Consider the following 12,597-nt stretch of genomic DNA (forward strand, 5'->3'; position numbering starts at 1 on the left):
AGAATTTTAATTATCAAGGTGAACAGGCCATCAACTTCAAAGCATGACACTGACCAAAAGATAAATGAACAGGATGCCAGAATGTAAACATCCTAGCCCAAATCATAGAAATAATAGTGCTTCCAGTTTCAAGAAGGTGAACAAGTAACTCTGTATTTTAATAATAATAGTAATAAAGGGGCTCAAAATAAGGGCTTAACCAAAAATTTGTGGCTTCATGAATACATTAAGCTACCACAAGAAAAAAGTGCCACGAGAAAAAAGTGATCTTCTGCACCATTGCAATGTGTTTTCCCCTATGCTAGCACAGATACATGGATCATGATGTAATGAAGCAGCTTGGGGAACACTTTTTTTTTTCTTCTTTTTTTGTGGTGAGGTGGGTTGGGATGAGCATGAGGGATGCTTATTCTGAAGTGGAAATGAATTCACTAGTTCATCTGAATGACATTTCATTAAGGAGAGGGTGACTTCTTTAGATGGCATTGCCAGCTGAATGTGACTGCAAAGCCATAGAACCCATAGTATTCCCCCCCCCCTTTTTTTAACAGTTGGAATAAAATAGAATTTACATGAAAATATACAAGAGAAGATATTAGTAGAAATCTCAATAGTATCTTCACTTTTAATGGCACCTTAGATAACTTTTCTAAGGAATGTGGCCACTTTCATGTTTGATCCAAGTTAATCAGGTGCATTCCCAATATTACCAGTTTATCATCATATGTGAAAATATGGTCAGTGAACCAGTACAGTTTTGTTTAGACTAACACAATACAGAGCTTGTGACAGTTGGCTTATAAAATAGATACTGCAGTTTTTCACAATTGGAACAGACCTGAACTGAAGGTAGAAAATACACACAAAACCTTCTTTCAGTGGGTTGTTATGTAAATTTAAATATATTCCATCATGAATGAATAGTTACTGGATGGTCATTCAAGCTCATAAGTAAAGCTATTCAGATTTTTGTTTGTTTTATGGAGGGAGATATTAATTAATGCATTTAATCTCTTGTTTTCTTTTTTACTTAGAAATATTTACATTTTTTAGATAGTCATAAAAGAACATGTATCTGTGCATATTTGTAATATCTGTACTAGGCTAGTACAAAGACCAATGAAATAATATCTAGTATCCTAAAAAATGCTAGAATAATATAGCTCTGGCCTTGCCTCATCCCCCTTGCATGGTGGTCATCAGGTTTAGTTTGTTACTGAAAAAGAAGACACTGCTATCTCCTTCATAGAACCACAGTTGTGCTTTTCTGAGCTGCATTTCTGAATCCGCTATGTCTGCTGAGCAATGAGTGATGATAACATGGTAGGGCATGAATGCTGCAGTAATATTTAAAACAATAAAACTGTGTTTTGACAATGACAAGAAAAATCTATTTTCTCATTTGGAAAAAAAGAAGATAAATAACTAAAATTTCAGAATTGTAAGAATATTTTCTTTCTGAACATTAGTATTAAAATGTAGTCACCATAAAATGCTTTTTGTTTGTTATCTCTGCAACAGAATCTGAAGGATTTTCAGTTACTTTAGACATTGCTATGTATATTAACTTGCATACATGGGTTATGAGGGATCCATCTTTAATCTAGCAGTTAGACTGAAATGTAGGTTTAGCTGATAGGGCAAAAAAGAAGATTCAGGAATGGTTTGGCATAAAACTGTCTATAAAAACTATAAAATCTATACAGTTGAGTGGCTTGGCAGTTTGAGGAATAAATCCATCTCTTTCCATCCAAATTCTATTTTCAAAGAAACACTAAGTAATTTACTTTGGAGTTACAAGCTCACTAGTTGTAAAAGATTGCTGTAGACAGTAGCTTTGTATTGTGTTCTGAAATTGCTCTGATGTGTATTACTCACCAGGATATTTTTAATTAATGTAACTGTCATCAGTAACCGTGAAGAAACAACAAAACCCATTGCTGCTTTCATTTATAGTTCAACTGAAAATTTTTATCAATTCATTGCTGGGAGGATAAAAGGGGGAGTTGTTCAAGCCTTCAGAGTCTGTGAAAGTTGAAATTTTTACAACAAGCTCTGTGGTTTAGATTGTGTTTCCAGTGACATAACTAGTTAAACGTAAACCAGATGTGCTTTGAAGTTTATTTGCAGGAATGTACAGTGGACTGTTTCAGTTTTTGTTCCTATGGCATTTATAACATACACTAACCTTACTTTAGAAAAGAAGTGTTTTTATGAAAAATTTCTGGTAAATATTTTCATATGTAGTTGCTTTTTATTTTGAATATAAAGCAATACTTAAAATCAATTTATTTTCTTGCTCACTGTTGTTAAAATTAGCATTAATATTGTTGTAAGAGGATGTATGGAAACAATTTTTGAAGCTTATTTACATTGTGCATATGATACTCTTTTGCCCTGATTCAGCAAAGCACTGTTGGTGGAGTGCATTCATCCTTCAGTATTTTTTTTCTGAATGGAAATTTTGGGGAATAGTCAGTGCAGTACTACCAACCTGTTAATACCCAAAAGTATGGGGCTTTTTTTCAGAGGTTGAATTTTGGGATGTGTTTTCTCTTTGTAGTTTTTTTGGCTAAGGTAGATGGTGGCAAAGAATATCAAATGCAGAAAGTAATAGGCTGCTTTTTCAGGTTTAGGAGCCTAGAGCATAGTCACACAATCATTTTAGAAATAACCATACTGATTTGAGAAGTTAATGTCTCCAGATGTGTGTATCCCAATCCTCAGTGAAAGCTCTCCTTGTTTCTTAGCTATAGGAAAAAAAATTGAATGAACAGTCCTTCATCTGCATCAGGGCAAAATGAAATGAGGAAGAGTATGGTTCTGTAATACAGCTCCCTCCCTCCTCCATTCACCCTTCTTGTGCTTTTCCTGGCTTTACGCTTCTGCTGTTCTCGTCACAGAAAGTGAAAAGTGACTTTTTTTTTCTCTGGAACCCATGAAAGGTTGGTACTGGCAGTAGGGAATGGTTGAAACTGAGACTGGGAAGAAAAGGAGGAGGAAGGGGTGGAGGGAAATAGCCCTGGTGGATGGCAACAGCCTTATAGATTGACTTGGCTGTATTGTCAAGGTACATATTCAGTTCAGGCTTTAGCTAGAATTTAGACCAAGCTGTCTGACTTGTTTTGAAATGGAAGTTCTCGTGGTCTAGAAAGCACAAGGAACAGATCTGACTGTGTTTTATGTATTCTATTCTTCTTTGCTGTGGATGCTTAATTTGAGTCTTTTCTCCCCCCTTTATTTGCCTTTTTGACCAAGAATTTTCATTATTCAGCATATACAGCCCATGAAGTCAGGGTATCATCAGCTTCTCTCTTCCTGGAGTGTCGTAGTTTAGATGCTTTGGTCCCTGCATTTCCGTATGTTCAATTATCATTAGTCTCAGTTTTGGGGACACTTACTTCCAGCTGTGGGATTGTAGTGAATGGTGGGAAGAATGATTTAAATTATTCTGTATAGATTTATAGAAGGGTATTTAACTGTGTCTTAAAATATTTTTTGTAAGATTCAAGTTTCTTTTTAACTCTGAAAACCTAAAATACAAGATGTGCTTTACTAGAAGAAAATTGCAATTGTAAACTTAGCGAAAGGAGCAGGGAGAGTTAAAAGTAGGCATAATAATCTAAAATATTTTACATTTATAAGTATGAAGTATTGTAAGTTTTATGCATTTTTGATATTCTGAATATGATTGAAGTGATGTTTGGGATGGTGGTAGCTATCTGCTTACATAATGTTTGGTCTTGCACATTGGTTGTGTATGTGCGTCTTGTTGGGCTACCAGTTAAAATCGTGTGACACTTGAAACTCTCTTACTTTCAATTGTAAATATTTTTGCTGGACTTCAACTATTTGATCAGTTAAAAAAAAAACAAACATTTTCTTAATTTCTGAGGCTGGGTGGCTGGTGAGAGAATGTTTTATGTATTTAAAAATCTGTAAAACTTGTGACCTTTTCTTTAAAAAGCTGCAATTCCTGTATGTTGCTGCAGCTTAAAATTTCTCAGAATAGTTTTTGTGTCAGAATGATGCCTCTATATTCATCCAAAAATCTGCTCAAATTTAACCAGGTTGTAAGGCTGAGTTCACATGTGCTCTGTAGAGACTTACTGAGCCCCCAAAGATTCTGTGCCAGCAATCACACCTGCTCCAGCATGGTGATTTCCCTGTAGTTGCCTCTTAACTGAAAGTAGAGATCTCATTTTTCTGTGTTGTAAATGGATCCTCTGATGGACTAAGACTGTACAGATGTAGAAGCTGATGCTACGACAAGTGAAAAGTTGGACTTAAGAAGAAGAGGCAATAACAGGGCAAGTTGACTGACCTATGGTTGCAAATAGTTTCAGAAGATCTAAGCTGATGGTGCTGCAACTATCTCCTCATCTGATTCAGCGTAGAGCTTGTTCAAGAACATATGCTTACCGAAAGCAATCCTCTAAAAATAATTGGTTTTCAGCTGATTTAGTTGGCTGAATTGATTTGCTGTGGGATCAGTTGAGTATTGATAACTAATGTGAGCAAGTGGCAGGTATGCAGCTGAACTGACAGGCAGTTAGAATTAAAGGAATGGACTATGGACCACGGTAACATTTATTCTAGCTTAAGCTATTGTGGAAATCCTCACCTTAATGCAGGAAGTCAGAGGAGAAAATCAAGGTAGATATTTGTGGGGAATAAGTGCAGTAATGTGCTGAACTTCGTCCTTTGTAGAAATTGTGAAGCATGCAAGTAGAGGAGGCTTTGGATGTCATTCTTCTGTGCTAGACTGTAGCTGTTGAAGGTAGACTTCACCATGGCCAAATGCTGGAGTCTATGGCTATGACTGAGGAAAGCAACGAGGATCACTTGATATTGGCTGGACAGAGAATCATGCTGTACATAAAAGCAGCGATATAGGGTCTGATCAAAGATCCTTTGTGTCCCAGTGTTGAGTATAATAACAGAACAATCATACAGTATTATTTTCACAAATACTTTTGGAATTTCAAACAGTTTGTGGTTCGGGGACTTCCTAAGCCAGAAATAGGATCTTTGCATTTGATAAATCTCAGTGGATTTCTCTTCCATGAACTTGTCCAGACTACTAGTGCAAGGTTCAGCATTCTAGCGTAAGGATTTCCAGTTTCACTACCTGTAATGTGAGGAACCATTTCTTTAGTTGTTTTGTTACCAATGTGCTTCATTTGATCTCTCTCTGTTGTTGTATCATGAGAGACAGTAAACATTTGATGCCTTTGATAAGGAGAAGCTATATATAGTCTTAATGTAGTTCACCAATCCTTTTCATTTTTTGTCTCGTTTTTTAAAGCTAGTCAAAGTGCTGAAAGCAAGATGGCAGATGGAAAAGAAGAAAAAAATGTATCTTTCTCCAAAATCATTTCTATACTGAGACTTATTCAACATATAGTACATATTTAAGATGACTTCTGTGCCTCAGTGTGATCTGTTTCTAATCATGGGAACCAGATACATGATTTCTCTGTAAAAGCAGCACAGACTACTCTTCATTACCAGGTATTGCTGGCTAGGGAAAGACAGGCTAGGAAGGCACAGTGCATTCCCTGCATAATAAAACTTTGGGTGATTAAAGTGTGAAATGTACTTATTGCAAGGAGAAGGGATGCAGAGCAGAGAAACATTGGCGAGCTTGCCAGAGGGCCAACTTAGCAAGACAGGGGCTTATTTACTGAGGCTTAGAGCAGGCTCTGCCAAAATGAAGATGGCTTTTGTGGATCTACTTGAATACCTCTGTGCTGCGCCTCTCAGCACATCAGGTTAGTACATGAGCAGTGCCAGACCCATTCTGGCCCTATACAGCCCCATTCAGTGCTGCATTTCACTTAGTGAGCTAAAATTGGCTGCGGTGAGCAAGGACTGAACCCAAGATAATATGACCAACTGTCTAAACAGCCTGTTTGCAGAGAACTTCAGAAGCTCTGTATAATGCCCTACAGGACACAGGGTCTAATGCTTACAGTAATGCAGCGCCAGCACGGTGGGTCAGGGCTTATCAGCTTGGCTTCTGGCTACACTGTTAGCCCAGTACTACTAGCCCTGAATGCTGTGTACATATGTTCATATAATACTCTGCCTTGACCTAATAAGCTCTCCAAGTTTTGCTGTCTCTACATCTGTGGTAGGATTAATGTGTAACCTGGATAATCCACAAGTTTAGAGTTGACTTCACTGACATAAAACTGTCACTGTTCAAAAACCTGGTAGCATTCAAGGACAAGTCTGTGTAGGTAAGTAAACCTATTAACCAGTGAGTCTGTGAAATTTGGCCCTGAATTAATTGCTTGCTTTTGGGATGAAGATAAAAATCAGTTTCCTAAGTTTTCTGTTTTCTAGGTATTTTCCATCTTCTTTTTATAATACATATGAGGTTTGATGAGTTTTTTAACACATATTTTTTTCCTATGACCTCAAAATTCCATGAAAGAATAAATGTCTGGTGAAATGAAGGCTTGATGCATCATAATGTACCAGATAGCAGATGGTACCTTTTGTATGATCTGTTCAAAATGAGGATGGTATTTTGGTTTGTCTTGAAAATGATCCATTGATGCTGTTAGTGTTTCCCATGCTTAACTAGATGCTGCATTAATTTGTAATTAATTTACATCAGGCTATTTTGGTTTATGGATCTGGCATTATTACTTAAGCACTACTAGAGAACATAAGCATGCACTAAACAGTTTTATTTCTGGCCCGCCAAAAGAACTGTCTGGTTGGATTAGAATGTATGACTTCATTTAGGACCCAAATCAAAAAATGAAATTGGTTGAGTTTAGGAAGAAGCGGTGGATATGCATCTGCAATTATTCTTTGAAAGAATTTGCTAGTATTGTTTTAATTTTAAAACTAATTTCACTTTAAAAAAATCAGCAAATAATACTGTCAGCAGGGGTCCTATTTTTACATGTGAACAGGCTTAGAAAACTCACAGGGGTAAAAAGTAGGAGGAGTTAGGGACTAGAGAGAAGTGCCATTTACAGTATTCCAGTTTCAACTCTTATTTCTTGAACGCTTTCCAGGACTAGAGAGTCGCAGCCAACATTGTAATATTTTGTTTCTGACAGGGTTTTCTTAATTCTTCCAAAGCCTCATGGAGCCATAAATGACAGAAACAATAAGGGCTTTGTTTGTGCACAGCATGTTGTGGCTGGCAATGCATTGCTTTCCATGAAAGAAGAGTTTTGATTTCTCGCAGGGCAGTTATAATTGATGCTGGAAAACTTTGTAGTTCAAATTCTTGGAAGTTGCTATCTTTGTAGAAAAGAGATGTTTAATTAGCACTTTCAAAGTATGGGTTCCCATACACGTGCGCGTACATGCTGACTAGCTGTCCGTGGATCCTTTGTATGTCATACCTAAAAAAAAAAAAAAAAAAAAAAAAAGGGGGGGGGGGAGGTAAGAAAAGAAAGCAAAAAGCCAAATATACCAGACATTCTGGCAAATTCTGGTCCACAGCAGAGTTTATATACTGTATAATATTTTCCAGAAGTACATCGCAGTCCTAAAAGTATCTTTCCTTTCTGGATTGTAGATATAAATGAATGTGAAAGCAGCCCGTGTGTCAATGGTGCCTGCAGGAACAATCTTGGTTCTTTCAATTGTGAGTGTTCGCCTGGCAGCAAGCTGGACTCTACTGGACTAATCTGCATTGGTGGGTCTTCTGTTTTTTTCTTTTTCTTTCTAACTTGAAAAACATTGATCACATTGGTTAAATACCTAAGAAAATAATGTGTTCTGCTAAGTTCCCCTTTGTAGAAGACTGCAACATGCCTAGTCGCATGGTTAAGGTTGAACAAAGGTTTGGTTGTTTCCATGAGAGCCAAACATAACACATGTAGATGTCCTAACTATGGTGAAAGTGGCGAATTGCTAGCACTGATTGATGAGAACCATTGGAGAGATTTTATTACTAATAGGAATTATCATCACTCTCCCAGAAAATAGAGTATGAGTTAATGTGCAGGTGATTAGTCTGATACTTGAGAATTGGAAATTGTAAAGGAGAAATGCTGATTCAGTTCTTGGGCACTGAGCCACTTTTAAACCTGAGATGAGAAAGCAAGTGAAACCAGAAAAATATCAAGTCATATGAAGCAGATGATATGAAAGCATGTGTCTTCTAGGATTCAGGATGTTCTTCATAAACTGTGAAGACTGGCCTTCTGAGCTATAAGTAGATGGTTATGGCTTCTGCATTACAGCACAATTTCACACTTTGCCTCTTTTGTGGAAAGATGATAAATAAGGAAGAGTAAAGGTCTGGATTTATCGGGATCCGTTTCTAGAGTGGCGACATGAGTGTATATGTATGTGTGTGTATGTGTGTGTATCTATATATAAAAATAAAATTTAAAAAATGTGTATGTGTGTATATATATATATATATATATATATATATATATATATATATATAAAATATGGGCATCCTTTACTAAGAATTCTATAGTATTGAAGAAAAGCAGAGCACCGTGCAAATTTTATTAGAGCTAACAGCAGCAGTTGTCCGCAAGATGTCATTGGCATTATCTTCGGAAGGAAAAATGGGGGTATTGACTAATGACTTCTTTTTCTGGCCTTTCCAAGACATCTTAAAGGACCGAAGACATCTGCCCTCCTCAAGTTCTCACAAGCTGCCATTGTTTCATCTCATTTATATAGCATAATTTAAGTCATTGTGGGATAAGTTGGACTGAATTGCCATTGGTGTCTAGATGTTGCTAATTTCTAAATCTTGGTTTTATTTGATGTTGGTTTTTGTCTGGTGTCCTTGGTTCAACTTCCTTGCCTTGCCAAAATTTCCTTAAGGCAGGAGGAAATCATGAGTAAGTGGTTGGAAGTTATTATGTAAGTAGTTTATTATATGAAAAACTTACAAACACTTTCGTCAAAGTATGTTATCTTAAATTTCTGCAATGGAGAAAATTGTGTCCCCACTTTACCTCTGCAAAGGCTTGTTTACTGAATGTGTTTGCCCAGATTTTCTTAGCTGCTTGCTCCTATAAAGCATTATTGTAGCATCAAATATGAAGAGCATGTGCCAGCATACAAGTATGCAGTTAAAATGGTTTTCTGTTACGGAAATAACATGAAAATGCATTATATTCTTCATAAGAATGGTAAGTCAGAGCAAAGTAATGTAAAAATAAAAAAAAGTCAGCTTGCTTCTGACCCCTCTGTTGTTTTAGTTTGATTCCTAATTTGCTTTGGTATCAGATCAGAATCAGTCCTACATTATAAGGGTAATTTTTCTTTTCTTTCTTTCTTGGTGATGATATAAGTTGTTTAACTTAAAAATAATACAAATTTTATCAGTAAAATTGTATAACAGTACTGTAGTAAAAAAAAATAGCATGACTATGAATTATGTTTTTACAATTTATTGCTGGTTAACCGTATTGCTGATTTTCACTCTTATCTTACGGATTCAAGTCCTGTCTGAGGCACATTAGACTTATTTTGGATAGAGAAGTTGCATGGCTGACGGATGTTATTTACTCAGTTTGTGAACAGAGGACTTCAATCTGCCAGTACCTCTGGTTTCTTTGCTTGGTCTGCTCAGCCTCAGGGTTGTGGAACCAAGTGGCTTGAGCCATTTGCATCCGTACAACATGTAGAAATAAAACATAAATGCAAGCCATTGACCCTTTCTGTGACCTTCGATAGGTAGAGGGAAAAATGACTTGTTCAAATTACAGCAGGAGTTCAAGTCCCAACATATGGGCTCAAAATTGAGCCCAGACCTCCAGCAAGTATATGAATTTAAGTTCAGCAGTTACTAAAAAAGCATTTAACAAAAATGTTGATTTATGTTGCATTCCTTTTGCTTTTACGTCGATAGTGTTTGCAGTACTGAGGTTGCACTCTACTTATATGTGAGTAGAATTGTATTTGCATCACACTGTTGGTGGTACAAGCACTGTGTTGTCATTTTGAGAATTGCACATACAATAGTGATACTGCTAGTATTTTTTTTGAAATATATACATAATGTTTGCTTTTTATGCACTCTTTTTTTTGTCAATATTTGTGAAATTCATAGTGGACAATGCAGTAGGCTGCCATCTGCCTGTAGTATGCATGTACTCTTCTTCAAGTCAGAATCAAAGGGATAGGAACAGCAGGAAGAATGCTTTGATGCTGGATAATAAATAACTTTCTCACTAAAGAAAAAGTCACAGTGACTGCCCTTTGTAAATTTTGTCTGGACAAGAAGAGATTGTGTAAAATAAAGGAAATTAACTCATAGCCTGAACAAAGATAAGACAAGTGGACTTTGGCAGGATAATCTAGATGCAGCTGGTGTGAGGAAAGTCACCTGCTAATTGTATAGTTTAAATCATTTTTGAGATATTATTTTGACTTTTTGGTCCTATAAAGTTGGCTACTAAAAATGGATAACATTGTGTTAAAGACATTTCTAGTGAATGAAGCAATGGAAGCATTTACGTTTTGATAACATAAAGCAGAACCAATGTATGGACAACAGCCTACATTCTGCTTAAAATAGCAGTTGAAGGGCCTTTCCTCCCTGTCTCCTTGCAGGTCCCCCAAATGTGGGACATCTGACGAGGGCATATGTCTGTTCCATGACTAGCCAAGAGCAGATGCTGTCAGTCACCTTCCACGTTATGACTTCATTTAGTCTTGTAGTAGTGTCCTCTGGGGATGTTAACCTTCATCTAGACTATTAGCTAAAGGCAGATTGAGGACTGGGAAAGATGCCTTTTGCATTCTTCTCTGCCCCTTGCTGGTTTGTACACTTGTTTAGTTGTGGTGTTCTGCTCCACATGTCTGAGACCAGCATTAATCTTAATAAATAAATACAACTGTTCTACACTTCACTATTCACAAAGTATATTGCCCAGTTTCTAGGACTGGTTCCAGTCACATTCTTGGGCCACATTCTGTTACTTTAGCCAGACAAGGGTTGTACTCTCTGTGATCTGAACAGTTTTATAACATGCCAATTTTGAAGACAAGTTCAAGTTGCTGGAAAAAAGTATGCTGAAATGGCTCTGTCTTAAGCAGAGTGCTCTTAAACATAAGGTATCAGTAATACCAATCAACAGCACCTTATAGATGGTCTGACTTTTTAACATATATTATACTTAAATCTTAAAAGCTAAATCCTATTCATCTTGCATTAGTCATCTCATTAAATTCATCTGGGCCACTTGCTTAGCTTTGAACTCTGAGCATGCACATGCATTTAAACCTTTTCCAGGCTGACCTCCAAATCTGGGTTAGATCTTTACAGACTGCTTTTGCTATGTGATCACAAAGATTGTTCCCTGCTTTCAAGGTACATTTTACCATTTGAATGTGTGGAAATCACTAAATGTATTGAGCATAAGTGCTATAGATAGAACTTTCAAAAGTACCACCTGATTTAGGACCTAACTTCTGTTTTGAAAAGTGGCTTAGGCATTGCAAGTACAACTTCTAAGACCAGAGGATTTAGGTACCCAAAAGAGAATTTCAGAGGATTTCAGGCAGCAGAGGCAATGTGTGAAAAGCTCTCTTCTGCTCAGTGGCTGTTTAGCCTGGGCAACAGTCAGGAAGTGCTGCTTGATTTGGTTGAACGCTGGTCTGTCTTAAGGAGCAAAGAATGGAAGATAAGCCAGTAGGCATGTTCAAAGCATGCCTAGTATACTAGCAGGACAGGACCCTTAAAAGAATATAGCACTCCCCTGTCCCTCATTTTTTTTCTTTCTGACAAACTTGCAAGGTTAACTGACTCAGAGAGAGGTAAGGGCACCTGGATTTCATAACCTAGTGATTTAGCCAGTCAGCTGTGAGGGGGAGTCCCAGGTTCTGATCCCTGCTTTCAGTGGTGTTTATGTATTTTAGATTGAACAGTTGCTAGATGAAAAGAAAAAAAAAATCCATGGTATTTGCTGTAGGACCTCTGCTGCTTGTGGAACTTGGAATATAAAATGCCTCTAGTAGCACTCTCTATTAATGACTTTTAAGTGATCCCCTTCTAAAATAAGCTGCGTATAAATGATCTTGATGGATGTCTTCCTTTAAAAGGTGGCTTATGTTCCCTTCGTACTCTGGCTACCAGTGAGCATGAGGAAATGCCAGCTCTTTTTCCTGTGACAGTTCAATATTGTTTTCTGTTCCGCTGCAGATAGCCTGAAGGGGACGTGCTGGCTTAATGTTCAGGACAGTCGTTGTGAAGTCAACATCAATGGTGCCACACTGAAATCTGAATGCTGTGCTACCTTAGGAGCAGCATGGGGCAGCCCCTGTGAGCGATGTGAATTAGGTATGGTGCAGTGCTTTCATGTCCTACATCTTTTGGGAGAAGAGTGTATGTATCAGTACGTAGATTCCCTTCAACGTATTAAAAAAAAAATGAAATAAGGGTATCTTAGCACCATCTGTGGAGCTATTTTCAAAAACATAGCTTGTGTACAATTACGTACAGTTACTCATTACAGAGTAGCATTATTATCTGATCATGGGGATAGGGCTAGAGATTGGGAGTGGGAATGCTAAATGTGCACTGTAGTTTATGGAAGAGACCCCATGAGGTCTGAATGATGCCACTTACAGCTGAACCAGCATCAGAAT

General features: G+C 37.2%; 1 protein-coding gene across 1 annotated transcript in view; it reads left to right on the top strand.

Annotated features, from left to right (window-relative positions):
• The window catches only part of FBN2 (fibrillin 2), a 180,226-nt gene that overhangs the window by 96,140 nt on the left and 71,489 nt on the right, over positions 1 to 12,597 (top strand). Inside the window, exons 20-21 of the mRNA XM_062599002.1 lie at positions 7,550 to 7,669; positions 12,152 to 12,289. Of these exons, the coding sequence (XP_062454986.1) occupies positions 7,550 to 7,669; positions 12,152 to 12,289 (258 nt within the window). The remainder of the gene's footprint in view (positions 1 to 7,549; positions 7,670 to 12,151; positions 12,290 to 12,597) is intronic.

This window comes from Rhea pennata, chromosome Z (genome assembly GCF_028389875.1).
Source record: "Rhea pennata isolate bPtePen1 chromosome Z, bPtePen1.pri, whole genome shotgun sequence".
Classification (NCBI taxonomy): Eukaryota; Metazoa; Chordata; class Aves; order Rheiformes; family Rheidae; genus Rhea; species Rhea pennata.